This window comes from Perca fluviatilis, chromosome 4 (genome assembly GCF_010015445.1).
Source record: "Perca fluviatilis chromosome 4, GENO_Pfluv_1.0, whole genome shotgun sequence".
NCBI lineage: Eukaryota > Metazoa > Chordata > Actinopteri > Perciformes > Percidae > Perca > Perca fluviatilis.
The window spans coordinates 41750528-41778173 of NC_053115.1; the positions used below are offsets into that span (position 1 = coordinate 41750528).

A 27646-nucleotide genomic window follows, 5' to 3' on the forward strand; every position below is an offset into this window, starting at 1 on the left:
GTTGGGGATTCGTTCGGATTCATTAGCAGTAACTTAACTCGACTCCATTGTGCATTAATGTTACTTAGCAACAGCATTCTTTGACAAAAGCTATCCAATCCGTACAAGGCAAAGTCACCCGGCCATTGGCTGGTGGCGGGTGCTAATTTCCCACCCTGTTCAAAATGCCTCTAATCATAAGGATCGTTTACGGGAGCAGAGCAAGATGGAGAACCAAAGTGTCTCCCCACGGTCATAAAGCTGGAGCAGGAGAAGTTCACCCTCTCCTTCATTTCAAGTTGTTCATGGCGAAGGAGAACCAGGATAGAAGTAGGGACAAATGTGACACTACCACAGCTGTTGTGTCCGTACCTACAGCCTAGATTCAATGCAGAACCCTACATCAGGCTTTATCCTTTTCTTTATCCCTCATCGCTCCCTCCTTTCTTCTGTCCTCCTTTCGTTCTTACATTTCCTCGTCTGTTGTTACCTCTCACATCTTCTCTCTCACCCCTGTTTTTTTTTATCCTGCCCTCACTGTTTTTTTCCCATTTCTCGCCCTCCAGCTCTGCAATGTGAAAGAGACGCCCCAGCACACGGAGGAAGAAGTCGGGGCCTTCACCAAACTCATTGAGGCCATGGGCTTCACCGGACCTCTCAAATACAACAAATGGGTGAGTGATGGTGGGATGGAACGGGGGGCGCGGGCGGGGTGGTGAGTAATAAGAATCGGGAAGTGCAGGAACATAGGTAGGGAACGAGATTGCAAAATTAGGAAGAGGTGGTAACGAGAGGTATTAATGAAAGACGGGGAGCAGAGAGTCGAGGGCCATCACACAACTATTTAGTAACCGTTGAAAATAGGGGCAAGGCTACATTGAACGCGTACCGTATGCCGACCGTTTGCGGAGCGTATGTGCCGCGCAATGTATCTTTTTAAGAGGCTACACCTGCTGCGCACACACGGCGTAGGATCGGGTGAGTCACAGCGAGACGGAGAGCTTTTGCTTTGGGATTGTTGTTTCTTCAGTTTTTTGGAGCCGGCACAGAGCTGTGAAAACGTCAATCCACTGTCAGCTGTTATTAGAGGAAATAAAAACAAACTCTCAAAACCATACTGCCGATACGCTCACTGACAGTCATTAACGTTTCCTGTGTATCGGTAGTTTCATTTAAAAGACATCTAGACACTTTATGATCCATTTCTGTGTGAAAGGGCTGCACACACACCCTCGCGGAAATATATAAATAGAAGACGGTCCTGTTTTTTACGCTTGTAGAGCGCGCATCTCCGCTGAGCATAGCGCTAACTCGCCATGCCCAGTTTCATTGATTATAGTGTGACGTAAGTTTTGGAACGTACGCTGCAATGCTCTGTCTGCCACAAAAAACCTCTGTAGTCCTTCAATTCGGGGAATTTTCGTTTGTTTATTCAAAGTCAAAGACAGTCCAAAGTAGTGCTACTTTGCACGTGTTTGTGGGTCTGAGGTGTATGTCACATTTTAGCTGCCAAAGTTCAGTCACTGTGCAGTGTGAGAGGAGGAGTGGCCAGGAGCTAAAAGCCTATGTGTGCTTCTTTTACCGATATATATTTAACGATATCTTTTGCATTTCTAATCCAAACAACGTCAAATTTGGCATTGCACTTACTGCGTCCCAGTAGCAAGACACCTGTCAAGTTTGAAATCCATCGGACTAACGGTGGTAGAGATGCGATAACGAACACACACACAGACAGACAGACAGGCGTTCCTGCAATTTATAGATAGATGGATATAGCACAATTATATAGTTTTGTCATTATTTCAGAGGGGTGGGGGGTCGCTTTGGGGAGGCGGGCTGCCCCCAAAACAAATGGTAGGGGAAACACTGGTTTTAAAATTGTTCTAGTGGAGTTCATAACCGCAACTGTTACGACGGTACTACAGTGGCGACGGATATCGTGAGTCACTTTCAGAGCCATTTGATAAACGATAGAAACATTGACAGCCAGTCAGAATCCATTGGAGTTTAAATCGTGATATGGCGGGAGAGACAAACATTGACGCCAATCAGAACCCATCTGAGTTTACAACATGACCCTACGGAGGGATGTGTTTCACCCAGGTGGCTATTAGTGACGTGACTTTTCCCCTGCTGCAGCCGCTACAATCCTGTGTGTGTGTGGCAGCGTAGCGTGTGTGTGTGTGTGCAGGCAGGGTAGCGTAGGCGCGTTGCTGCGTAAGCAGGCGTATGCCGCTGCCTGGGGGTCAGAGGAGGACAGAAGATCGCGACCTCCCAGCAGAGATTAGATTTTAATTGAGTTGATTATTTTAATGTAGCTCTGATCCACAAATCAACAACAAATACATGGACAGAGCGGATGTAATGTTCAGATAAGGCTGCAGTTTGATTGAGCTAAGCCGCCGGGAGCATAGTTTTGTCAAGTTAACTTATGTGGATTTAGTTCACTGCTTTAAACACCTTATTAACTTGTATTTTGTGGTGATTGTGAACCACATCAGAAGTTCCTGTTCTTACGGAAAGAAATGCACTTTGTATCGCGTCATTTATTAACAACCAACCGACTACTGAGTGTCAACACTTCTAATAATCAGGGAAATTGCTGCTGGCAGGATGGCCGTTGAATCATAAAAGTGCTGTTAATATCGCTCTTTTTGCTCACGCCCATTGCATCACACCCTCGTTGCAGCGGATGGCCAAGAACGACACATCAGTAAAGCATAAACATTCACAGGCACGCCACGGTTGGGTTATGTGCAAGGTCGTGTCCAACAAAGAGGTGTGGTGTAGCGGAGGAATGCGTTGCCGTCGTACATGTTGCAGAGTGCCGGCCCACCGCTCGGCAACGCTTTGGCATGAGCAGTGAACAAACCTGTGACCTCATGCCTCCGCTTTCTGCCCCAGGGCTGTGTGTTGCCTTCTGGATTACTGGCTTTCTGAATTGGAACTGTATCACACCTATGTATGTCCATTAGAAGAGAATTTAAAAGTAAGACATCGGGAGAGAACAGCCCGTTCTGGCACACACGGCTTATTCATTGTTGCAAATAATAGCGTCCTAAAATCTCGGATTTTATCGGCTTTTATAGTTTCGGGCCCTATTTTAAGGATCTACGCGACAGCCGCGAGGCGCCTGGGCGAGGTGTGTTTAGGGCGCACGAATCCACTTTTGCTAGTTTGATCGCCGGAAAAAGGCTCCCGTGTGCCGGGCCTCGGTTCTAAAGGGTTGTACTTAGTGTCTTCATTAATCAGAGGTGTGTTTTGGGCGTAACATGCAATAAACCAATCAGAGATCATCTCCCATTCCCTTTAAAGGCCAGGCACGTTTGGACCTTGGGCAGTATTGCTGTTATGATTGAGGATTTGCACCCTAATATTTTTATTTGTAATTCTTTATAACGCATGCGCGCGAGCGCCCCTGTGTGTGTAACAATGTTAATAGTGTGTGGCGCTGTGCAGCGGTTCCTAGAGCATTTTACTAATGCTCTGTTAAAATAACAATGAAATGCTTCAATGTTATTGACTTTAGACCAGGTTTTTGTTGGTCAACCCCTTTTTTTCTGCCGACAAACTAGCAAAAGTGAATTTCTCAGTATATGTGCCTGCTCTACCCACTGATTTTTTTTTTCTCCCTTTTTTTGTCTTCACAGAAAATCAAGATTGCTGCCTTGCGCATGTACACATGCTGCGTGGAGAGAGTCAATTATGACGAGTTCTTTGACAGTAAGTGAAGAGGAAACTGTTAACAATAGCCACAGTGAAGAAGCAAGTCATTTAACAGAGCATGGTTGGATTTGAGACCAGACGATGAATAAGATCCCGTATTAAGCCTTCCCTCTCTGTCATCTCTGGGATCTTCCTCTCTGTTAGTGTGTTCATTTGATTGGTTGAAATAGTCTCAGCTGTGTCATCTGGTTCCGGAAATATCGGAGCTCAGCCCCAAACATTTGTGGTAGTGTGGTAACCCTACCACCCACTACACACACACACACACACACACACACACACACACACACAACACACACACACACACACACACACACACACAGTTTGGTAGGTGTTGGATTTTAAATTATGAGATTTGAATATGCATTTTTTGTTGTTTTTCCTTCAATACTCTAATATCAGATCCTGTTTGTATAGTGCTTTTCAAAGGACTCCCAGACACTTGGACACTACAGTAGAGCCAGCATGTTGAGTAGAAACAAAGAGGAGAATACACATGTGAGTGTAACGCTGCGGGTGTGTTTGTTTCAGAGTGCTCCCTCCCTGACACACTCAACTCTTGGTTCTTGGTAGCACAGCTACATGTGTGGTGAGTCTTTTACACACACACACACACACACTGCAGCTAATCGATTATTCTCATTGTCGATTATTTTCTGGATGAATGAATTAGTTTGTCAGAAAATTGTGAAAAATGTGGATCAGTGTTTCCCAAAGTCCCAAGATGACGTCTTCAAATGTCTCGTTTTGTTCCACAACTCAAAGATATTCAGTTTCCTGTCACAGAGGAGAGAAGAAACTAGAACAATATTCACATTTAACAGAGAAGTTTTTATTACTCAAACCGATGAATCGATTATCAAAATAGTTGGTAATTAATTTTAATAGTTGACAACTAATGGGTTCATCTTTGCAGCTCTAATACACACTTTAACGGCTGGGTTCTTTACATGGATCCTGGTTCCTCCCCGTGTGTTTCCTCTGGTAGGATGTGTTTGGTGCGGATGCGTCAGGAGGGCCGAGAAGGGAAGTACATGTGTCGTTACATCGTCCACTCCATGTGGGAGGATGTGGAGCAGAGGAGCAAAATTATGGGGGTAAGTGTGTGTGTGTGTGTGTGTGTGTGTGTGTGTGTGTGTGTGTGTGTGTGTGTGTGTGTGTGTGTGTGTGTGTAGTTGTAGGTAGGTGTGTGTAGGTGGGGGGGGCAGTTGTGTGTGGGTGGGTGGGTGGGCGCGTGTGCGGTGTGGGGTGTGTGTGTGTGTGGGTTGTTGTAGTTGTGTCTTTGTGTGTGTGTGTTGGGGTGGCAACTAACAATTATCACTGTGTATTATTTTCTGGATGAATGGATGAGTTATTTGGTCTCTAAAATGTCAGAAAATGGTGAAAAATGCTTTTCAGTGTTTCCCAATATGCCCAAGATGACATCCTCAAATGTCTTGTTTTGTCCCCAACTCAAAGATATTCAGTTTCCTGTCCCAGAGGAGAGAAGAAATTAGAACAATATTCACATTTAACAAGCTGAAATCAGAGAAGTTTGACTGTTTTTATGTAAAACAAATGACTCCAAACCGATGTAATCGATTATCAAAATAGTTGGTAATTAATTTAATAGTTGACAACAAATCGATTCATCTTAGCAGCTGAAATCTGACTCTGACAAAGAGGTTTGTCTTAATATAACAAAACCACGTCACACAAACACATCTGTTAAACGTGACACTTGCGACTGGTTATTTTCAGCGTTTCAACTCCAGGTCCCTGACCGGTGGTAGCGCTTCCAAACGTTAGCCGTGCTTAGTTTTGCTCCGTCTGACAACAACTGAATGGCGTTCTGTTGAATAAATATTCATTATTTCAGAAACATCGCTCCCGCCGGCTGATGCAACCGTGCGTTAAGTTTGATCCGTGCCACTGCATGCTACATAGGATGCAGGTTTTTTTGTTGATTTAAAGGTCCACATCAGCATAATTGTGCCAACAGTTGTCGAGCAGAAAGTGAAGTCAGATCCCCGGGGAGGCCGCCTGGCTGCGGTCACCATGTCCACAGAGTCGGTCCTCTATTCTTTCTCAGTGGAGCAGCTCCAGGAAGTGTCGCTCATTGACATCACAGACTTAAATCTTGGCCCCGCTCGCTCGTAGCTTTCAGAGAGACCTTCTCATGCTTAAATTATCCTGGAATTAAGTCTCAAAGACGTTCGTAGGGGAAAACACACTTTAGTTACCTGTGTATTTGTCTTTGTATTTGTCTGTGTGTGTGTGTGTGTGCGCACATGTGTGTGTCTGCGCGTATGTGAGCGTGTGGATGTTTGCGTGTCAGAATATTTTACCGTCACTGAACACTCGATGCAGTTCACTATCAAAGTTGACAGTAACTGTAAATTTGAAAAATAATAGTCAAAATACATCAAAGTGCCCTCTGAAAACATTGCTATTGCTACTTTATGAATCATACGTGTGATATATGCCGACACCGTTATATCCTGTGGTTATTTTTATCCACCTGACCCTCTGTTAGTTTTGAGTGGCAGCATCACTTTTGATCACGGCTCTCTTAAAACCTGAAAACCAGATGAGCAACAGAAGATATTCAGGAGTCTTTTTGTTAATTTGATGTCTAGTCAAGGCGAAAGTCTTCCGAGCCATAGTCTGGATCAACGGAACTACATTTCCAGGATATTTCAATTTTATTTATAGTATTGAATCATAACAAGAGTTATCTTAAAACACTTTACAGATAGAATAGGTTTGGACCACACTCTATAATTTATAAAGACCCAACAATTCCCCCAAGAGCAATGCATTTGGTGCGACAATGGTGAGGAAAACCTTCCTTTTAGGCTGAAACCTCAGACAGACCCAGGCTCTCGGTGGACGGCCATCTACCGCTGCCGTATGGGACACAGAGACACTTCTACAGATATATACAGAACTACAGAGACACTGCTACAGATATATACAGAACTACAGAGACACTGCTACAGATATATACAGAACTACAGAGACACTGCTACAGATATATACAGAACTACAGAGACACAGCTACAGATATATACAGAACTACAGAGACACAGATACAGATATATACAGAACTACAAAGACATAGATATAAAGAAATATGATTCATAATAATTGTAGCAGTTGGTACAATGAAGAAGTGGCAATTATAGTAACAATAAAGATAATGGAACTATGGCTAGAAACAAATATTTGTTGCAGTTCAGGATGTAGCAGGGCGTCAGCGGTAGCTGCAACTATGATTTAGATGCCACCCCAATCCAAGGAAAACTAAAGCAAAGTTAGTAACAAGCATTACTGGGACATGGATGCACACAGATGGAAAAAGAGAGGGGGGAGAGGAGCTCAGTGTGTCCAAGGAAGTCCCCCCGGCAGTCTCAAACTATAACTGCATAACTAAGAGCTGGTCCAAGGCAAACCTGATCCAGCTCTATAAGGGTCGGTAGATGAATCTGACGACTATAAAGAGAAACAGAGAAGAGAAGAGGGGGGGGGGGGCTTGTCTGAAGCTATACACCCTCCGCTCTCTGTGGGTTGCCGTTCTCGAACTCTGTTAGCTTCGGGAAACCACAAATTTCGAGCTAGCAAGCTTCACGCTGAAAATGTCAAGTTCTGAAGAAAGTTTTCATCGTGCAACAAGGCAGGCCTGCTTGGTTCTTTCAGGGAATGATTGTAAAGATTTAGAAAGAATATATTTAGGGCGTTTCCTCTCTAACTGGTATGTTTTGGGACCGATTGGTGGGATTGCTGTGGACAAAGTACACACAGGGACACACTGGTGAGAGCCAATGAGGTTTAACCATGTATCAGCTCATTTAAATAGCTCACAGTACTGGATTGTGTCAACAGTTAACTTCATTTAATATTGTAAGTGGCGTTTTCTTTTGCGGGGTGCAAATGTTCCACCAAAACACGTTCCTTCCTGAGACTATTTAGCAGAGCCACCATCGCTGCGTCCAGAGCTTAGCGCCACCCAAGATGATTGTGATTGGTTTAGAGAAATGCAAACAACCCAGAGCAGGTTTTTTTTTCCTCCCGTCCCAGAATGCGTCTGTGGTTCAGCCAGACTTTACCCCACAGGGCAATGTAGCTGGCAATGAGAGACTATCAGAGTCATGACTCATGCCCGACTCAAAACCAATCATGTCACTTGAGTCTGGATACTTATAATTTTGGTGCTTTTGTAATGAACAACAATGTCACGCATAAACGTGTAAAAACATACATTTCCAGCCCTTAAATGTATTTTAATCTTTGTGGCAGCTAAACACTAGAAAAACCAAATCTACATGATCCATGATGTTAACCATGTAGGATGGTTGAACTGGAGCCAAGGTTCAGCGGGCCTTAATGTATTTGCGAGGTCTTTAGTTTTGCTCATTTTGCGCTGTGTGACAGAAAGAGGTCAGAGATGAGGAATTACATTGTGGTTTGTTAGGTCACTGTGTGTGTGTGTGTTTTTTTTTGTGTGTGTGTGTGTGTGTGTGTGTGTGTGTGTGTGTGTGTGTGTGTGTGTGTGTGTGTGTGTGTGTGTGTGTGTGTGTGTGTGTGTGTGTGTGTGTGTGTGTGTGTGTGGTGTGTGTGTGTGTGTTTTTCACAGCTGCGCATTTGAACTTTTGTCATGTGTAGCGCCGCGGAACATGTGTACATACGCTGCTTATATCCGCCTGTGCTGGCACAAGCCTGCACACGTGACCGGAATTGACAAATCTTCATCATTTTAAACCCAACCCAGAACCTTCACTCCAGCTCTCCAAGAGTTCTTTCTGATTTATTCTAATTGAAGCTAAAAAACCTGGCTGCAGCCCAAAGCAACCACAGATCCAGCATGACCAACCGTCTGACACAACCAGTAAAGAGAGAGGGAATAATATTTAAAGTAAATAATGTAGATTAAAAAGAAGAAAAAAGTAAGAGAAAAGATGTAATAACAAAGAGAGCCTAACCTCTGACCTGACGTGTTGTGTGTGTGTGTGTGTGTGTGTGTGTGTGTGTGTGTGTGTGTGTGTGTGTGTGTGTGTGTGTGTGTGTGTGTGTCTCTACATCAGCAGCAGCATGTATTTTTACAACACACACACCCAGGACCAGTGATTGGAGTGGCTCTTAGGTTTCATGCTAATTGTGGTTGGGAACAGTAAAAACATTGGTCATTTTCTCCACGTTCATAATGACCGCTGCACACCAGCTGAAACCAACCACACTCCACAACGACCTCGCCATCATCCCTCGTTTCACGGTGTGCCTGTTGTCTGTTTTAATAGAATATAAAGACCCAATCACAGAGATAGTTTGCAGTAACTTCCGAGTAGGGAACTACATCCCGTACGTACAATGTAATGTTGCTGAGAAAACGGGGACGAGAAACAACTGGATGTTCTCTCATTTCCTTCATCTAAAATGCATGTTTGATGCTTTCATATGTCACTTTGACTAATGTTGTCCTGGAGAGCTAATTTACCTTTTAGGCCGCAGACTAAAGGCAAATTGACTGTGCTTTTATTTGTATAAATTCTATGATTCTCTCACACACATCGTATGGCTTAACCACATGGTCCCAAGCTCACCATTCATAAGTTAAGACCATAGAGTGTCTTTCTAACCGAGCCTTGAAAGTCCTGGACAAGAAGAGAATAAGGTACCATCACTGCCAAATTCTAAGCAAACATAAGATTTTAAGTTTTGCTAATTTTATCTCCCCTGCATTTTAGGGCTGTGCTCTGATTGAAGAAATTCTTAGTCGACTAACACTTATTCAATTGTATGGACTAATCGATTAGTTGATTTAATCGACAGATCTGTAAATCTGAGTTTCTCCAAAGAGTCATGCAAAAGCACCACTTTAATTCTTGTGTTTACCAGAGATGAGCTCCGACGTTTCTTGGAAATAAGTCATTTCAGCGTAAAAAAGCATAAAACATGACTAATGGACTAAAGAAATCTAAGTTGACTAAGACCAAAACGACCGATTAGTCGACTAATTGACTAAGACGGAGCAGCCCTACTGCATTTTGTTAAATTGGTCTTCAACTGCCTAAATAACGCTGCTCCCCCACCCCTTTGCAAAACAACAAGACAAGACAGAAAAGTGGTACCAGAACCACCACCCAAGCAGCGCTAAGAATAAATTGTAGTATCCCTTTCAGAGGAACATCATTTGCCCAAACTGCCTTTTCAGTTAAAGGGGCAAATTTATGGAACTCTCTGCCAGACCACTTGGAAATGTATCCCAACATTAGCCACTAGAACCGATCGATATTATTGGCCGATATTAGGCATTTTCCAAACTATCGGTATCGGCATTTATATTGTCAGATGCACCAATCCAGGGGGGGGGGTGTCTAACTGCGTGTCAATCACAGCTCATGCTCATTCATTCTCCCTTGTGGGGGAGGGGTCTTAGGAGACCGTTTTGGGCTTTAGCAGAAAAGCGGGGAGGGACTGAGAAGTTGTCGATGTTCAAATGTTTTGGCTAAGTCCTGGATCTTCATAATCCTACCTACGGCACCTTTAAGTTCAGAGGAGGCGTCACGACGCTCTTGTGTTGTGGAAATGAAATAGCTCACGCGCAATCAGAATTTGAATGTGGCATAATTGCCCAAATGCTCAGTTATTTCTCCATACCACAGTGTTGGAGAGAAGAGAGAGAGAGAGAGAGAGAGAGAGAGAGAGAGAGAGAGAGAAAAAAAAAAAAAAAAAAAAAAAAAAAAAAAAAAAAAAAAAAAAAAAAAAAAAAAAAAAAAAAAAAAAAAAAAAAAAAAAAAGAGGTTTGTCAGTCCAGCGCCGCAGTGGATGGGAGCTTTGATTTTCTGTCTCTTTATATTATCATTTATAGATTGATGCCAGCCATAGGAAGGAAGGAATGAAAGCCATGACGGAGACGCGTTTTGCCGTAGCGATATTTGGATACGGTAGGGTGAAAACTTGTTTTACACGCACTCGATGCGAAGCCATCGCGAAGCTGAATCCCTTTGGTTTTACTGTTTTGTGTGTGTGTGTGTGTGTGTGTGTGTGTGTGTGTGTGTGTGTGTGTAGGGAATCCTGTCTGACGACTGCGTGCTGGCAGCAGCTCTGTGGAGAAACCTGTTCAATTGCCAGTGTGATGACCCCAAACAGCTGGAGCTCATGGTGGAATACGTACGCAAACAGGTGGGCTCAGCTTCTGTGTTGTCCTGTTAGTGTGTGTGTGTTGTGTCTCTCGGTGTGTTTGTCCCAGTGTCAGTGTGTGTATGTCTGTGTGTGTGTCTTTGTGTGTGTGTGTGTTTTGTCCCAGTTTCTTTGTGTGTGTGTTTTGTCCCTGTGTGTGTGTGTTTGTGTGTTTGTCCCAGTGTCTGTGGGGTGTGTCTGTCTGTCTGCCTGCTTAGGGCTGCTGGGTAATGTCTGGTTCGTACTCCCAGGGGTGAAGGCCGACTTAGATAAAGAAACCTGGGAACATCCGGTCCAGGTTGAAAACAACAACAACAACAAGTAACCCTTTCAGTAAAGGATCTGAATCCTTCTTCAATCTGATCCTGGTCCATATGAGACCAAAGGTCAGCTGTCAGTATCTGGAGAGTTTGCTACAACCCGACACTCTGTTCTGCCCGTTTCCGCCTCACTCTCACCCCCTCTGAGCACTTTTCCTTACCCACTAACCTCCCACCTCCTCCTTTTCCTCCTCTGTATATTTTCTTTCCCTCCGTGAGATTGAAAACACTCTCCTTCTTTCAGAAAACACCTGCAGGCTGCGTCCGCTCACTTCCTTTCATCCCTTCTTTGCGATTTCTGTTCCACACTTTCCTACACATCCTCCCCTCTCTGCTCCCCCTCTTTGCTCCCTGTGCTTCTGATATCCACGTCAGCCGTCTGTTTCATCTTCGTTTCGCTTTGCTTAATCTCTCATGAGCCCAGAAGCAGCGTGCCGGAGAGAACAAGCCACCGCTGTATCGGACGAACCGCACGACACACACACACACACACACACACACGCAAATAACACACGCATAGCGCTTACACACAGAGACGCCAAACATACAAGCACACACAACCCAACACCAGCAGCCACGCACCGCCACACACACAACACGCACACATTTACACTCCACACACACACCCCTTTGCAGTGTTCAACGTAAGCCCGGAAAATAAAATATCCCCCACTGGCCCGTTTACCTTTATACAGTCCCTCAGAAAAACGTGATTATGCGATCGCATTATTCAGTGCATAATCAGCCAAAGTCCGCATATTCATGCGAGGGGTGCATTTTTTCAAATAAGGCACACTTTCACCTCATAAATTGCCCGATTTCCACACGCAAAATATGCGGGGGCTTGCATGATTTTATAATCCCCGCATTTTCGTTGGAAAAAATCCCGTACCAAATATATCTAAGCAGAAAGTTGAAAAATGTTGCGTGTACTTCACACAAGAGCAGCCATTTTCCCCGTTGCCATGGGAACGTTATGAAGTGACGTAATTACGCAGCGGCGTGAACATCATCGAAAAGCAGGTTGTTGGGGAATCACTTTTTTTTCTCTTTTCATCAAACCACGGTTTTGCAAGTTACCGCATCATTGCATAAAATTGACATAAATACCCGCATATTCCATCGCATTTTTAAGAAAACACGTGCGCATAATCAAGGACTTTTGCTCGCAACAATCACCAAAAACTCTGCATTTTTCTGGAAGGACTGTTTATATTTCCGTCCGCTTCCCAGACCGTTAATAGATTTCAACGCGTTTTCCGACCGCACTTGAAGGCAGCTTCATTTCACAGGAAAAGAGAGAAAAAAAAAAGTGGGCAGTTCAGAGCTTGTGTTTGGGGTTTTTAAACCTTCTTGTGGCAGCGATAGAGGCAGTGATGTTTCCTGTTTCCTGTACGGGACTCTCACACCGCCTCCAAACACACCGCCAAGTCTGATCCACGCTCACGTGACTGGCCACCGCAGCGTGACACAGGGCTACGTTTCTCCACAAGTTGAGTGGGTCTCAACTTTTCGCTGCAGGCCTGTTGTGTGTGTTGTGTGTGTGTGTTTTGTGTTTGTTTGTATGTGTGTGTCGGCGTGTTGAGCCTGCAGCCTAAACACACGCAACCGTCAACATTCAACGGAAAGGAAAGACCTGCGTGTGTGTGTGTGTGTGTGTGTGTGTGTGTGTGTGTGTTTGTGTGTGTGTGTGTGTGTGTGTGTGTGTGTGTGTGTGTGTAAGTGAATGAAAATGTGGCTGCTGCCTGAGCCAGCCCGTGTGTGTGTGTGTGTGTGTGTGTGTGTGTGTGTGTGTGTGTGTGTGTGTGTGTGTGTGTGTGTGTGTGTGTGTGAGAACGGCGCCTCAACGTGGCCCGTTTTTGTCGTGTTGCAGATGCAGTTCATCGACGCCCTGGACGGGAAGGACCTGATGCTGACCGGCGAGGTCAAGTTGCGCCCTGGTGGAGGAGAACGCGCAGAGCATCCTGAAGGTGGCGACGCCACAACGACAACCGCGCGCCCAGGGGCCCCCCCCCCCCCCCCCCCCCCCACCCCCCCCCCTTGAACCAGGGGGGGCCCCCCCCCCCCCCCCCCCCCCCTGGCGCCCCCCCCAACCCCCCTCCTCCCCCTCCCCGTCACCTTCTCGGTGTCTCTTTGGTCGTCTCTCAGACCTGTAATCATGTCCCGTCTTAGGGCCGCAGCCCACCATGATGTTCATCGTCCATTCATCTCTGGATTCTTTTCCTGGATGAATGGAGGCGTTGTTTGGTCTCCAAAATGTCCTGAAAACAGAGAAAAATGTAAAGCGGTGTTTCCCAAAGCCCAAGATGATGTAATCCGTTCAGTTTACTGTCACGTTTGGAGTGAAGAAACTAGAAAATATTCACATTTACCAAGCTATCTATGTCTATATCTCCTCTCTATCATATTTTGAATTGGACATGAGATCCGTTGTCGCGCGCGTTCTCATCCTCTCCTGTATTTTCTTTTTTTTCTCTCACAACTTCTTCCTCTCCTTCTTACCTTCATCTTCTGTCTCTGGACGCTCAGTACAGGCAGGATTATGTTACAGACAGACAGACAGACAGACAGACAGACAGACAGACTGCTATGGGCAAAACCCACACACACACACACAGACACACACACACACACACACCCTTCTCGTACATCAATCAATGAAACTAGCCGGTGTAAAACCAGGAGATGGTGTCGCGTCATCTTCCTCCATGGTTGGTTTTGAGAGCCTCTGTCTCTTCCTCACTGCAAACTCTAAACTGTCGAGGGAAAAGATCAAAAGTGTAAAAAAAAACAAGACTGTATTTATATTTTTCTGTTTTTTTTTTTTTTCACGAATGCAACACTCTCTGTATTTATAAAATATTTTCTATAAGCCTCCATGTTTACACTCTTCCGCTGCTGAGACTTCTGTCACTGTGTGCGTTAAATAAAGTTTCTCTTTGAATAAGTGAGGTCAGGTGACATGAACAATAATGGTTCTAAGAAACAGATCTCTCTCCGTCAGCAGTCTGTAGTTACAATACCTCCGTGGGTGGCTCTCTCCTCCCATGATGCTCTCAGACCCAAACAGGAAGCTGAACTTCCAGTTCATCACTGCGTCCACAAAACAAATGGGATTTATTTTCTTCTGTTTTTAAAAAGTGAATTAATAAAATGTTAACTAGAACGTGTAAACGGCTGAGTGCGTGGTTTGTTCTTGTTCTTTCTGGGACAGAAGGGGCTGAAAGCTCGCTGACTTCAAACATGATCACATGACCGATCCTCCCAAATGTTTATCCCTTGTGTTGTCTTCCGCCCGCAACTTGCGGCTTAGTTTTTCTGAGTCAAAATTTGAGATGGAAAAAACCTTTAATGTAAAAATCTTATCGACACTTTGTGACTTTCCCCGATGTTTTTGTCACTTTTTCAACGCGTTTTCGACTTATTCTGAGCCTTTTTTTGTGGGGTTTTTCCCAATTTTATTTTTACAATTGGTTACTTTTTGACATTTTTACTTTTTAACATTTGTGTCACTTTCTTTTTACATTTTGCACTTTTTAAAAATGTGTCACTTTTTAACATTTGTGTCACTTTTTAACATTTGTCACTTTTTGGGACTTTTGTCACTTTTTCAAAGTTCTTTAAACAATTGTTTTTTCTTCAAATGCTATACAATTTACTAATACACCCAAATTCAATGAAACTAATGAACTGATAATTTTTTTTACTTGTTTAGAGTGTTGTAGTGAACCAGCCATGTTATGTTTTGGGACCATTTGTTTGAAAGAAAACCCAAATGTTCTGATGTAGAAACTTTATGAAAATGGGACAAATTTGACCCGAGGACAACATGAGGGTTAAAGCACTGATGGTACATACCCATGCCGGCCGGTTTGATGAAAAAGTTTAAAAAAACGTTGACGGGTTAAAGGTGTGTTCCCAGATGCAGCTCGGCTCCTAGCTCAGTAGTTCCCAAACGTTTTCACGTCAAGGACCCCAAACTGACACAAATTAGACCACAGACCACCATGGATGGATTTTTGTCCCAAGTTTCCCCAACCTTTAGGACTTTGCTTTTAGATATTTTATTACAAAAGTGAATGACACATATGACCAAAATACTATGAAAAATGTTGCTTATGAATTAGTCTATGTCAAGTTATCTGGGTGTTTTGTTTTTATCAGTGACTGGCTCAAACTTGAAAATAAGTTGATGACGACAGAGGACATGATGACAACTCACTTCTCCAGGTTTATTTAATTTTCACAGATATATAGGAGCAGTTTGTAGGTAGGTCAGTAGGTTGAAAACCTTTAAATAGAAAAAAATAGGGAAAACGCACACAATTAGCTCATTGCTGAAAAGTAATAATTTGCGTTAACATCTAAATAAACAATCAGAAGCAAACTTAGTCTTTGAATAATTTAATATAAATCAATATTTTACCGCATCATATTGAACCTAAGCAAACAAACGGCAGTTTAAAAAAAATGGACCAGGTTGAGCAACTACGTTGCTACAACTTCATAAGACATCATCTCCCTCTGAAAACAAAGCCAGACCAGAAATGAAATGCGCTTTTTACTTCTTTCTTAAATGAATCATTTGGTTTCAGAATTCCCAGAATATAAACAAAATGCCCACTTACCAATAGCGTCTCAAGTTCAAGTTACTTTATTTGTCCCCAATGGGGCAATTTGTTGTGCAGCAGATAGTATAGTACAAATCACACACAATCATACACACAATACAGAGATTGCCTACCTTGCAGGCATAGTTCATCAACAATAAAAAGTAAACAATCAATAAATAGTAAGTCAATACGTTCTCTATGGTTCTTTATAAAATTAAGAAGTAGAATGGCTGCAGGCAACGAAGTGTTCTGTTGGTTCTGAATTTTGGGAGTTTGAAGCGAGATCCAGATGGCAACGTGAAATTCTACCTCGGCACAGGACTGCCCTCTTATACACACGTTACCTTGGTCTTATTTTTCTTCCTGACGCTATTGGTATTGAGACCAAAATTAAATAAAACAAAACAACTTAAAATGGCACTAAATACTTGTCTTCACTCGGGATTTTTCCGAGGGTGGCTGGTAATTCTGCCGGATGTCCGTCCGCCATTTTCGGCTGGATGTCCGTTCCTCCTTCTCTGTCTCTGTGTTGGGGTTCTAACCTCCGGCTGATTTGTGAGGGACTGTGGTTATAACGCTCCTCAGATCTCTGCGGAAATCCAGACAGCTAGCTAGACTATCTGTCCAATCTTTTTGGAGAGTTTTCGTTGTTGCAAGACTAAAACTACTTTTGAACGTCCACATGTTCCACCAAAACCAGTTCCTTCCTGAGACTATTTAGCAGAGGCACCGTGGCTCGTCCGAGCTGAACACCGCCCAAGATGGTTGTGATTGGTTTAAAGAAATGCCAATAAACCAGAGCACGTTTTCTCCCATCCCAGAATGCTGTGTGGACTAGTGAGACCTTCTTTGCAGCGCTGTGGAGAAAGGTCTGGCAAAGCGAGACTACTTATGGATGGAATTTTAAAAAGTGACACAAATTAGACCACAGACCACCATTTGATATGATTTTGTCCCAAAGTTTCCCACCTTAGGACTTTGCTTTTAGGCTTCGTTTATTGCAGAAAGTGAATGAAACATATGACTAAAATAGTAGATTATGTCACTGTGGTACTTATGGATGGAGTTCTAGTGAAAATAAAGTACTTTATACAACCAGACTTCACTTCAGAATCACTTGGTTTGTATTAAAATGAAAGTGTAATTGTTGAGCTGAATCCTAGAGATGTTAACATTCTGTTCTCTGTCTTTAAAGGTTTACAACCTAAATCACTGAACAGACCAATCAACTGACAAAGCACAAGCAAAATAAAAGTGATTGAGTTGGAAATTTGAGTTGTCCCTGTGTCCTTTGGATGGTGAACAAGAGTAGGACTTGACAGTAATAGTATGAGTGAGTTTTCTGATGGGATGGATGGACCTCTGAGCAGTTAGTGTCTACATCAGGCCTCCAGAGGGCGCCACACGCCACGCTTTAGTCCACCAGCCAGCTGATAATGATGGAGCAGCTGTGAGACTTGGTCATGCTCACACACACACACAAACACAAACACCAACAAACACAAACACATATACACCAACACACACTGACACACAGACACACACAAACACATATACACCAACACACACACACACACACACACACATACATACATACATACATACACACACACACCGACACACACAAACGCACACACACATTCACACTCACACACAAACACACACCGACACACATGAACCATAAAAGTACTTAGAAAAATACTTCAGTGGAGAAACAATCTTTTTTATGTATTAGGTGAACTTTATTGAGAAAATAAACATCCGGAGACTAGACATCATAGATGAGGTTCACCCAGTAGTAGAGGCTGTAATTACTGTAGTAGTTCCTCCATCAGGAGAGATAAGGCTCAATCAGTGACTTCTTTTACATCACCTCTTCAAACACACTTTTATAGACTTGTTATTATGTGATTCTGTCTTTTTTCTTCTCTTCACTCACTTCCCCATCAGGTTTGAGATCAGTGTTCCACCACCTTCATTTGAATGAAGCTAAAACTGAGTGTATCATCTTTAGTCCTTCAGGTATGCCAAACGGTCAAGCTTTGAGTTTGGGAGCCCCTTGCTTCATACCTTAAGCCAGTTGTCAAAAAATCCTGGCGGTTACTTTTGATTGTAACATGAAATTTGATAAGCAAATCAGCAATGTTGTTAAAATTAGCTTTTCCAACTTCGTCTCCTGGCTAAAGTTAAGCCCTTCCTTAACAGGCATGATCTAGAAAAGGCTATTCATGCTTTTATTAGTTCAAGGTTGGATTACTGTAATGGTCTTTATGTTGGTCGGAATCAAACCTCCATCTCACGACTTCAACTTGTGCAAAATGCTGCTGCTCGCTTTTAACAAATACATCTAGACGCCGCCAACGTCACTCCTGTTCTCTACACCCTACATTGGCTCCCTGTGCGTTTTAGAATCGATTTTAAGATTTTATTGTTTGTTTTAAGGCCTTAAATGGTCTGGCCCCCGAGTATTTGTCCGAGATTTTAACCCTCTGTGAGTAACAACCGGGCCTGCGCGGTCCTCAAATCAGCTGGTTTTCGAAGTCCCAAGGTCTAGGTATAAACGGTGGGGTGATCAGGCTTTTGCAGTTGCTGCCCCGAGACTCTGGAACAAGTTACCCCTGATATTCAGACGACTACAGATGTAGCGCTTTTTAGGTCTAAACTGAAAACGTAACTGTTTAGTCTGACTTTAATATCGTAGTGGTGTGACAATGTCCCTCTCCTCCTCCTGTTCTATGTAACCTTTTCTGATTTTACTGTTTTCTATGTTTCATTCTTTTATTGTATGATATGTTATATGATGTGTGTTTTAGTCTTTGTTTCTGATGTGAAGCACTTTGGATACATGTTGGTTACTGTAAAGTGTTATATAAATAAATGATTGATTGATTGATTGATTGATTGATTGATTGATTGATTGATTGATTGATTGATTGAATAAATAAAAAATCATCTTTTGGAAATTGATCTTACAGTTTTTTGATTGCTTACACACTTAAATTAAAAAGTAGTACACTATTAACAAAATCTTACACTCAAGAAGCAAAACATCAGCCCATATTTGCACAACTATAAGCACATTGTCAACCTCACACTTGTTGCAAAACTCTACACACAGTGATTTGCAAAACACTAAACACACTTAACATACATTACACAACAAAATCTATCATGAAGTCACTTCCTTGCAATACCAAAGCACTGACTGTCAAATTACCGCACCGGCCAACCAATTGGTTCAACACAGTCATCAGGGTGTGCAAACACTTGTTTGCTTAATTGTAGACACAACAATCAGGTGTGTAAGCACTATAAAAAGCAGCAGGTGAGTTCATCGGTCTTCAAGCACAATGGAAAGAGTCAGAGAAAGAGTAAGACGAGGAGGAGGACAAGGAGGAGGAGGAGGACAGGGAGGAGGAAGAAGAGGAGGAAGAGGAATCAACAGAGGAAAATATGGAGGCCATGCTGGAGGTAGAGGTAGAGGTAGAGGAAGAGGAAGAGGAAGAGGAAGAGGAAGACAAGAAGGTGCTCAAAGAGGGACCGAATCTGACAAATGAGATCCGCCCAACACTAGTTGACCACGTTGTCGACCACGGCCTGACTCTGTCGGAGGCTGGACAGCCAAATCTAAGCCGATACACAGTGGCAAGTGTGATAAGAACATTTTGACTGGAAAATAGGTATTGTGAAAATATCATCATATCAAAAACATCTGCACGGTTTCAGTAACTGCTTACAGTACTGTATTCTGTGCACTATCGCACTTCTGTTACCTTTTCCTGTGAAAATACTGTACTGTTGTATACTTTTTTGTTGTCTACATAGGATTGAGGGTCGGGAACCAAAGGGGAAGGCCTCCTATGTTCACAGAACAGCAAGAGAGGGAGATAGTAAACATGGTTTTGGCAAACAATGCTATAACACTCAATCAGCTCCAAACTAACATTGTCAATAACCACGCCAGTTTCAACGATATCCATCAGGTCTCAACATCAACACTGGCACGCATCCTAAAAAAAACATATTCAAATGAAGCAAATTTATCGGAGTGCCTTTCGTACGCTACTCGAAAGGGTGAACGACTGCAGCATGATTATGCAGAGGTATGTATTCACTTTAAGCCGGTGTGATCTTGCATACTGTCTCATAATCTTTTACTGTATTGTAATATGTATACTACATCTACACTGAACTACACAATTTTGCCTGACACTGTTCTTCAGAGAGTTTTACGAATGGATGGAGAGGAGATCCAGAATGAGTTCATTTACGATGATGAGGCTGGGTTCAACCTGACGAGAACCGAAGGAGGGAAAGAAACATCATTGGCCACAGGGCTATAGTCCATGTCCCAGGGCAACGTGGGGTAATATAACACTCTGTGCAGCCATTACACAGAATGGGGTCCTCCACCGCCATGCCCATATGGGCCCTTACAACACAGCACTCATACTTACATTCTTGGACCAATTGCACAACATAACCGCAGCAAATCAAATCGATCATATGCAATACATTGTTGTCTCGGGCAATGTGTCTTTCCACCGCTCTGCTCTGGTTCAGAACTGGTTTCAGCAACCTACCGCTTCACCGTCCTATATCTTCCTCCATACTCTCCATTCGCCAACCCTAGAGAAGAGTTTTTCTCGGCATGGCGGTGGAATATATATTAGTATATGATCTCCGTCTCCAGGCTGAGGTAACCCTCATCCGAGCCATGGAGGAGGCCTGGGACCAGATGGAGGTAGCAGCAATGCAAGGATGGATTCGTGCATTCAAGACCTTTCTTTCCAAGCTGTCTTGCTAATGACAACATTGCCTCCGATGTTGATGAAATTCTCTGGCCAGATCCAGCTAGGCGAAGAGACAATGTCTAGTTTTTATTTTTTATTTTTTTACAGTAAACTTACAGTACAATACATAAAGTGACATTTTGTTACAGTATTATGAATTTCCATGTCAACATTTTGGGCATGTTGAGAAATAAATGAGTTTCTTCAGTCTGCAACATTGGTCTTGTGTAGTGTTTGGTGAATTTACATTATATTTGTACTTTGTTGATGGTAGCCTACTCTAATCATAGGGAAGTAGAAGTGCTGAAAGTGTTTTTAGGTTTATCACAGAAGAGTGTAACTCGTGCAAACAGAGTATAGTATATGAAACGTGTGTGTTTCATATGGTAACAAAGTGTGGTTTTTAAACAGAAGTGTATAGTTTTTACAAGAGTGTTTAATTATGCAAAGGATCTGTAGTGTTTTGCTAATTGGGTGTGTTGGTTTGCGTAAAATGTGTGTAGTGTTTTGAAAACCGGGGCCCTGTTTTGAAAATCATGCTTAAGCAATCCAAAAAACTGTAAAGTTTGCTATTCAACTACAACCCACATGTAATGATTTCAGATTGTTCCTTCATGTGCATTATATGTGTTTTATAAGCTACTTAAATAAAGAAAAACTTCCCAGAATCCTCCTCAGAAACAGGACAAAGCCAAAAACATACACACAATGTGGGGAATAGTTTGTCAGGAACTGAAATCTTTGACTTTTATTTATGTCTTAATAAGAAAAAATATTTTCTGTTGATAAAGTATTCAAAGCAGGAAGTGGTTGTGCCGATGGATGGATTTTCATTTATTTTGTGTGAGGAGTTATACACAAGTTTTGTGGGGATGAAAATGTTGCTATAAATCAAATACAAACTGGACCTTAAAGCATTTACACTTTTTAATTAAATCAAGTTACGAAGGACATGGATGTTTCCAACAGACTGAACACCAGGCAATTGAGAATACATAAATATACCGCAGCTGCCTCAAGTGTAGCCAGATATAACCAAGGAAGTTATAACGAGTGAAGTGACATTGTGACAGCATTCAAATGTTGCTTTGGTGCCAGTTCTATCAAAGTTAATGCAGTGGGCATGACAAGTCCCACTATAACCTGTTATATTTGTGTTGTTTCAATTAGGACAGAAGAATGCTTCAACATAATTAAAAAACACATTTGATGTTGACTGATCTGTTTTTTATTTAAATGAGACTGTATGCCACTGTGCAAGTAGCCTCAGTGATAAACATTAGGGCTATCCATCTAGCCTCTATTGGCTGGACTGAATGCAATACATCCTTATAACTAAACAACATTATAGGTTGATTCCCAAAGACTCCCAAAAACATCATTTGTGAGCAACCGGTCTATTTAACGTAACTGGTGCAGTTTTAAACACATAGTAAACATTGTGAAATGGAACTAGTTAAGTTCAGGCAACAATTTTACTTAGTTAAGGTAAGTAACACATCAGGAATTGGCTTATAATGAGTCACATAATAAAACTACTGAAATGAAGAAATGTCTTTGCATCACGGGCTAAGGCCAATAAAACTGTTGTTTGTTAGGGTTAGGTTTACCTTAGGGTTAGGGTTAACTTTAGGTTAGGTGATGAGAAAGCTGTCTCGATGATTCCCCCGCTTCATCCAATGGCAGTTGATGTGGGAATCAAAGGCAAGGGTTAGGGTTAGGGGTTAGGGTCAGGGTTAGCGTTGAGGTTATCTTGGGGTTAAGGTTACCTTAGGGTTAGCGTAACCTTAGACTTAGGGTTAAGGCTACCTTATGGTTAGGGTTACCTTAGACTTAGGGTTAAGGCTACACTAGGGTTACGGTTACCTTAGACTTAGGGTTAAGGCTACCTTAGGGTTATGGTTAAGGTTATCGTATGGTTAGGTAATGAGAATGTTATCTTGATGATTCCTCGCTTCATCCATCGATCGAGCGGTTTGATAGGAAATCAAAGGGCTAGGGGTTAGGGTTACCTTATAGGTTAGCTACAATGATGGTAGTTTGCCTCAGTTATTTACATTCTTACTAGTCATATAGTCTATATTGTTAGCTATTAGCTGTGGAGACGTCCCACAGCAGGGGTTCTCAAACGTATCACTCTATGGTCTGCATCAGGAACGATTGTCCATAACAAAAACAGTTAATCAACTCACCTATAACTTTTAAGCAACATACATTCAAGTTCAGTACTCAGTTTTCCTGGTCAGCTTGTACCAATTGCACCATTATCTGGAATTCGGTACTGGTACCTTTATCTGTAGCCTACTTTCTCTCTAATATTTTTTTATTTTAGTTGTAAAAATAAGTCCAAATGTATTTATGTTTTTAAGGAGAGGAAGATCACCTACAGGTTAGGGTTATTGAATGTGCCCCTGGAAATACATCCTCATATCTAAACCAGAGAAGGTAACGGTCACAGTTTTAAACACTTTCGACATTGTAAAACGGTCGCAGTTTGATTAGGTTCAGACACCAAAACTACTGAGTTAACTTTAGAAAAAGACAGTTCCCTTCCTGAAGGTTACGGCTCTATATCTGGTACAAGGCCTGGTTTCTGTAAAGCAGCGTTAAAAATGCTGTCGTGCAAAGTCCAATGTGTCCAAGGTCCAGAAAAACAAATTGTGCCGCATTAATCTACATTTATAGTTTGCCGTTCAAACACTCAAAAAAAAACAACCTTGGATCAACTTAAAAAAATTGAAGTAATCAATCACACAAAATATTTGATATTGACTTAAAGTAAATCATTTAATTTAGCTCAACCTGAAAAGTTTAATTCCAAACAACCACTTTTTAAAGGTTGGGTCAAACTAATTATTTATACATCTGAGTAAATTAATTATTTTAGGTTGTTTCAAATAAAAGAATAACAGTTGTCATTATTTGAAATGTATAGTTAATCAAATTTAAAAAAAATGCTTTTAATACATTTTGATCAATGACTACTCAGAACACTTTCCTTTAGAACACATTGACATTTATTGTTTAATAAATTGATAACATTGAACATCTGTTTCAAATGTATGAAGATAAACAGTCTGCTTCAGCTGAACACCAGAAACAAGACTATTGATGTCATCAGAAGACAAATATGGAGCTGTGAATAGTAGCACAACTCCTAAGACATCATGTGGTACCCAGTACCCTAATCTGTGAGGTCTTTGGAGATACTAAAAACATCTGTCGATGGCAAAAAAGGTACTCTGATATCAAAGATTGTGGTGGGGCAGTGTGTGCTACAGGGTGAAAATATCAACCACTAGTGCAGCATTTGAACCATGTGTTTAGTTGATCTTTATCATTTGATGTAATGGCTTACACAAAAATACTTTGAGTCCTCAAATTTGTTACATAATTAAAATTGTCAGTTGATGACATCACATTTGTAGTAATATTGAATTAGGAAGGGTTTTCCTGACAGAACGCATTTCACCCTAAAACATCCTAAAATACAAATAAATGTTATTATGACAGTATTGTACACCCTCCTTTCAAATGTTACACCCCCACCTCTGCAGTGCAGGGGGGTTCTCCTACAGGCAGGTCGTTAGTGATTGGAACCACCTGGGCTCACGGATTTAAGCTGTTGCTAACCACTCTGCTTTCTCTCTCTGCTCCTCCAGGTATGATCCTGTTTTTGTTTGTTCCTTTATAGTTTTACTTAGTTCCCACTCAGTCATTTACACCCATACAGATTCATCCATGCACTTTACATACACCTTACATTATGACATTCTCACACCTCATTCCCTTTTTCTTTGTTTAAAGTTAGTAGTTTTGATTTACAATAAAGTATCTTTTTGATTGGCCTATACTTGTTGTTGGTGTCCCCTCATTTCTTTGCCACAGGCCATGAGCCGGTTTGTGACACAAATGTATATGATGAACAGTCTCTTTAAGCTGAACACCAGAGACAAATTCTGGAACTGCTCCTCAGACAGTGAACAGTGGAACTGCTAAGACACTAACAGAGTTTCTGATTCAGCGCTGTAAGCTCTACATTTAAATACAACTAATTTATATGTAATAGCTAAAACATTACTTTGAGCCCACAAAGTTGGTTACTTTAAGTATCAGTCACTTGATGGAATCACCAGTTAGAAACATTGAAATAGGAAAAAATTTCTGAAAGGAAACGTTATCCAAATGATTTTCTTCAAGGGTTTTAAGATGACTTGTGTCAATCTCTCCAGTTCTCAAGATAGAAAGCTCCTGGCCCTCTCCTTTGGTCTGAAAATCTAAACTCTTTCGTACAAATTTGTGCAGACGCTGCAATCAGTCTCTCCAGTTGTCCAGAACGCTCGGCCTACTTCGGCCTTTGAGGCTGGTAGTCTCTGAACATGGGCAGCCACATTTGTAAATGCTGCAGTGAAAATGCAGCCATGTAAGTGCAACCTCTTATTAAAAGGATCCAACGTCTTGGCTGTAGAAACAATCAAATTTAACCACAAATGGAAAATAAAATCAATTGTGCAATTCAGCTCTGCATACTCTGTGCTGTACAGCTGGGTGCTCAGTCTTTTGACTTTTGGGGCATCTTGTTTTCGATCATGTTCCATCAGGACTTTTGCAAAAATTCAAAGGTGAACTGCAGCCTTTTCGGATATTTTAGGTTGAGTGTGTATACGAGCCCAAAGACCATGGCAGAAGCTGTTGCAAATGAGGGCAAACTCGTTCAGGACCTCTTTTCCTTTGACAATTTTAATGTCTTTCTGTGGATGGAGAGAATCCCTCTCCCCAGTGATAAAGATCGGCATGGTTGTCTGCTCCAGTTCTTCAGCATCATTTCCTGCATAAAAAAGAAAAAGAAAAGAAATGCGTTATAGTTTCAGAAATTTCCAGATTTCATGTTAGATCATAATGTGCCAAGCTCTTATACACTCCAAGCTTTCAAAACTTGAATGGGAGCAAATCTAACAAATGTTTATTACAAGGGGTGTGACTAGATTAAAAGTGACGAGATTTCTCGGCAGGTTCAAAGCTGTCTCATGAGATTCACGCAAATCAAATTTTTGCACACGCTGTCATGCGACACATAAAATTTGATCTCACACAGTAAAAAAACTACTCTCTCGCAGAGTGAATCAACTCCGCCCAGCTGATGCAACACCATCAACACCAAGGGAACTATATTTTCAGAAAGGCGAAGCACTGCTACTTCTGCTACTTGGGTGGTGTGATATGCTTGCAGCACCTGAGAAGCCCTGAGCAGAGAGTACCAATGCTTCACCTTTCTGAGAATATAGTTCCCAGTTTATATACGGTTTGAAGATGGCTGTGTGTCATGTGACCTTGTTATTTGTACACCCTGTGACTATACAAATCACAACATGTAAATAGGAACAAGTTGGCGTTATTTTGTCACTTATTGGGAGCAGTAGGCTAGTTGGAACCGATTACTTTCAGCATCCATGCTAAGCTAAGCTACCGGTGGAGCTGTTGGAAAGAGTTACAACACGCACTGAGATGAGAAGGGTATGTATGGACTTATCTAACTCTGGGGGATACGGTGAATAAGCTTAAGTCCCAATAAGTTGGCGTGTTCCTTTAAAGAGAAGTAACCTCTTTAAAGACACAAAGAGGTGGCAAGACTAAATCATGCCTGCATGTGTGCTGACCCGGCAGGAGTTGATTGACAAAAGTTGATCTACAGGAGAAACATATCTGAAAGCAACACAGAATGCCTGAGAGCCTTACTGCATTGCATTCTGTTGTGTGAGGTTTTGAATTGTCATTTGCCACATGAATTGTGTTTCCCCCTTACATAAATAAAGACATTTCCACCATAAATTGGTGCAGAAAAAAACACCAGAATGCAGGAGATAAGTGTTTACTGCTCCAAATTCAGTCATAATTCAGCATCAAAGATTTCTTATAAATAGGGTTATAATGTGGTGATATCCACAGTCTGAGTAAGAACAGTTACTATTAATTAAAATTAAACATTTACAAAAAAAAAAAGCCGTGGATCCCACAACTTATTCATAGATACCTCATCTAAAACATGCAATGTCCTGGTGGTCTTCTCTTTCACAACTCCTCCCTTGCTCCTGATGACCTCCAGCAGTTTGGTGAAGTGCTTGTCCAACTGCACCAAGAACTTTTGACTCCAAGGGAACTGTTGTGATTCGCATGAACTCAGCATTGATCGAAAAAGTAGAGCATACAGAAAGAAGTTTAGAAGTTTTTAAGATGGTGAACACGGAAATGAATCATGAGCACAGCCTAACCAAATTATCGCCTACAACAAAAACAACAACTAGCTAGAATTAGCTGGGCCTTGTAATATTATGACTGATAAATACTGAACACAAGATAATTAGGAGTGTAAATAAAAGATCCCATATGTCCTTGTGCTGTTGACAGCAGAAGTAACCACCAGTCAAGTTTGCAGCTTGAACCTGGGGATTAACTATGTCAACTATGTCAATTGTCAAAAATGCAACAAACAAAAAAAAGCCTAACTTTGGAGCATTATTTACCCCCCTTCCTGACAAGCTAGCATGCCATAGGTGTTACTAATTGATGCCTAATGTTGTGTAGTTTCATATGATACTGATATCTTCACTAGCTTTAAAACAGAGCCCGCAGAGCTTTAAAAGACAGTAATTTCGGCTAAAAAATGATTTCTAGGCTCTTCGCGCCACTGTTAACTATTAAAAACACTTAGCAGAGCAAATGCATTTTAATTCACGAACATAACATTAGCTGTAACGTTAAAATTGTGAAACCTAGCTATGCAAGTAAACTCTTGTCCAGTTTATATCTCGTGAGGAAACTGCATGTAAATAAAAAGAAAAGTATTACTTTACCTTCAGTGAAAGCTGAATGTGAATCACCGTAAAATGTCCTGACTCCTGCGCACGTTATTATCCACACTGTCTCTGCGTCGAGACGAGTTTGACGTTAGCACAGCCCCCCATGAAGTCAAACAATATCATTGGTCAAGATCGTCTCTGCCCGGCATGATTCATCCAATGATTGTGCAACATTCAATTATTTGAATCTGTGCGCT

The 27646-nt window shown here is 41.9% G+C and overlaps 1 protein-coding gene across 1 annotated transcript; it reads left to right on the plus strand.

The window, feature by feature from the left end:
* Nucleotides 1-522: 522 nt before the first annotated feature.
* LOC120557139 (ubiquinol-cytochrome-c reductase complex assembly factor 1-like) lies at nt 523-17786 on the plus strand. The gene is given in 9 exon segments (XM_039797172.1): nt 523-653; nt 3633-3705; nt 4240-4297; nt 4697-4805; nt 10556-10636; nt 10756-10869; nt 13060-13124; nt 13126-13179; nt 17750-17786. Coding segments are annotated over 9 exon segments (627 nt in total). The 5' UTR covers nt 523-617.
* Nucleotides 17787-27646: the final 9860 nt, after the last annotated feature.